Source organism: Physella acuta, unplaced genomic scaffold (genome assembly GCF_028476545.2).
Source record: "Physella acuta isolate Inbredline_101_S28 unplaced genomic scaffold, ASM2847654v3 ptg000238l, whole genome shotgun sequence".
Lineage (NCBI taxonomy): Eukaryota > Metazoa > Mollusca > Gastropoda > Physidae > Physella > Physella acuta.
Genome location: NW_026731757.1, coordinates 542,161 through 544,985, shown reverse-complemented (window position 1 = coordinate 544,985; position 2,825 = coordinate 542,161). Strand labels below are relative to the sequence as shown.

Below are 2,825 nucleotides of genomic sequence, written 5' to 3'. Positions count from 1 at the left end.
AATTTTTAATTGGACGATAAATTTACATAAATGGCTAGCTGAATTAAAAATATTAATTTTAATATATTTAAAAATTTAGTTTTATCAATGTTGTGTCTGTTCTGAATGTTTGGGTTCATCATTTGTTCGGTCTCTATAATAAATGCATACGCATTTAAATAAATTATTACATTTAGATAACTAGACGAACCAACGGATTAAAATGATTACTGTTTGTAGAAAATCACACAACAGATCAGGGGCGGGTAAAGCTAGAACAAGGTTTCAGTTTTTACCTTATCATCTACCCCCCTACACAAAACCGACAATGATAGTAGTATTTTTTACCTTTTAAAAGTGTGAACTAATACAGTACTATAAATACGGCACCTTAAATATGGCACAGTATATAATATAATATGATGTCATAAATACAGTATATATATATATATATATATATATATATATATATATATATATATATATATATATATATATATATATATATATATATATATATATATATATACATATATATATATATATATATATATATATAGATGTGATGAGAGATGTAGTAATGAATAAAGGACAAACAGACATACATTGCTGTTTATATATATAGATAGAGAGATAGATATATATACATATACATATATGTATATATATATATATATATATTTATATATATATATATATATATATATATATATATATATATATAATAACGTGAAATGAAAACTAAAACATTGTTTAGAGAAAAGAACAGTGTACTTTTAAACTTTGTAAAATAAAGGCCGGTGTCTATGACGTTTAAAAAGTTTAATGCATCTAGTTCAGAACCTAGCAATTGATTTATTAATTCATCAGAATTATTTTCAATTTTTTAATTTTAAATATTCAAGAAAGACATCGCATACATAACGCACAGTTCTGAAAGTGAATGAAAGTATTTCAGTTCTGGTTTAACATTTTAACAATTTTGTATCCGTCAACTACTTTACTTTCTGCATCAAATGTTCGCTACAAGGAATTAAGACTGAGCTGTAGATAAGACAAGGGAGTGCCTGTATTCGAACGCCTCTAAAAACAGCATCAAAATAGAATGTTGTTTTATTCATAAAATATGTAAAAGTTTGATTTAAAAACATAGCCACATATTTGACTAACAAATACAAACTAAGAAACACTTTCCCGACTTAAGATAAAGAATTGTCTGTATTCGAACGCCTCTAAAAACAGCATCAAACTAGTAATATTATTTTATTAACGAAAGATGTAAAAGTTTGATTTAAACGCATAGCTATATATTTGACTATCAAATACAAACAAAGAAAAAACTTTTCCAACTCTAGCCTTTATATTCATAGACACATTTGTATATGGAAAATGTAGGCTTATATCTTGCTCATTTAAATTTCAGATGAATTATATCCGAATCAAGAAAATGTATTTAATTAATTCGCCTACGCTAATTTCCATTTATAAATTTAAATTAACCAAGAAGGATAACCTACACATTTGATTTAAAAAATGGCAAATTGTTCAAAGAAATTCATAAATTTTTTAAAAAAATAAAAAACATTATTTAGAGTGTAAATTTAAACTAGAATATTTTTAAAATCTTACAAAAAGGATTGCTTAGCCTTTGATTTGTAATTTTAAATTAAAATCAGGCTCAAATTTTAATTGCTAACAGCTAGCCGAATTAAAGAATTGACTTGTAAAAATAATGAGAAAGTTCAGTGTTAACCATTACCGATGTTCATAGTTTGAGGACTCTACACACTGTGATTTTACACAAATCTATGGCAATAAATTTAAGTAGATCTAGATCTAATAACAATGCTGGTTCGGTGTCTAGTTATATGATCGTCCATAAACAAATCACAAATGTATTATTGACACAGAAGTCAACAGTAGAACAGCTGATTAAAAATAGCATAAGCATTTTGAATGAAAGTAGGGTGAATTTTGATTCCACTGTGAAATCTCAAGAAGAAAAAATTGAGCAGCTTGAGAAATCAATTACTGAAGATTATGTTCTAAAAGAAGTTTACACCCAACTACAAAATGAACTAAAGGAGAAGTATGTTCATAAAGATAGTTATTTAAATCTTCAAGAAAAACTGGAAGAGGAATGTAGATGTCATGGTGAAACACAGGCCAAGTTACAGCTGGTTTTTGAAAAATTTGAAGACAGTCTTCAACATATTTCATCACTAGAAAACAAGCTGAGTGAAACAACTGCTTCTTTAAATCTTGAATGTACAGCCTTACAAAAGGAGATATCAGATGTACATGCTCAAAATAATAATCTTCAAGTACAACTCCAAGAGAAAACTGCTTTGTCTGAAGAGCAGTTGGCCTTGATTGATCAGAAACAAGTGGAGATAGAAGAACTAGTCTCAAAGCATCACAGTGTAATTTTTTTTGGGGAAATATTTGTAAAAACATGCAGGGGTTATAAAAATGCAAAAAAAAGTATGAAGTATATGTGCAAATAGCATTACGTGACAACAAAAAATATTTGAGTGGGTATTAGGTAAGCATTTAGACTTTATTAGTATAACTTGTCAGACAAGGTCAGGTTCTAAATTAGAAGAACTAGATTGAAAACCATCATATTCAGTTAATCAATTACTAATTACTTGAATTACACTCATTTATAATTACAGATCTGCATACAACACTCAGCTGCATATATTTCAATTCACTCATGCCCAGTGGCATGAATTGCAACAAACGGATACTAAATATAAGCACAAAAAGCTATGGGCAGAACTTAGTTTAATTTTATAAATTTTCCATATTTTTTGTGTATGCAGATCTGTAATTATAAATGA

The 2,825-nt window shown here is 27.3% G+C and overlaps 1 protein-coding gene across 1 annotated transcript; it reads left to right on the top strand.

Moving 5' to 3' along the window:
* The first annotated feature begins 1,836 nt into the window (after positions 1–1,836).
* LOC131938218 (synaptonemal complex protein 1-like) lies at positions 1,837–2,486 on the top strand. The gene has a single exon (XM_059296137.1). The coding sequence runs from the start codon at positions 1,848–1,850 to the stop codon at positions 2,484–2,486; it is 639 nt and encodes a 212-aa protein (XP_059152120.1). The 5' UTR covers positions 1,837–1,847.
* Positions 2,487–2,825: the final 339 nt, after the last annotated feature.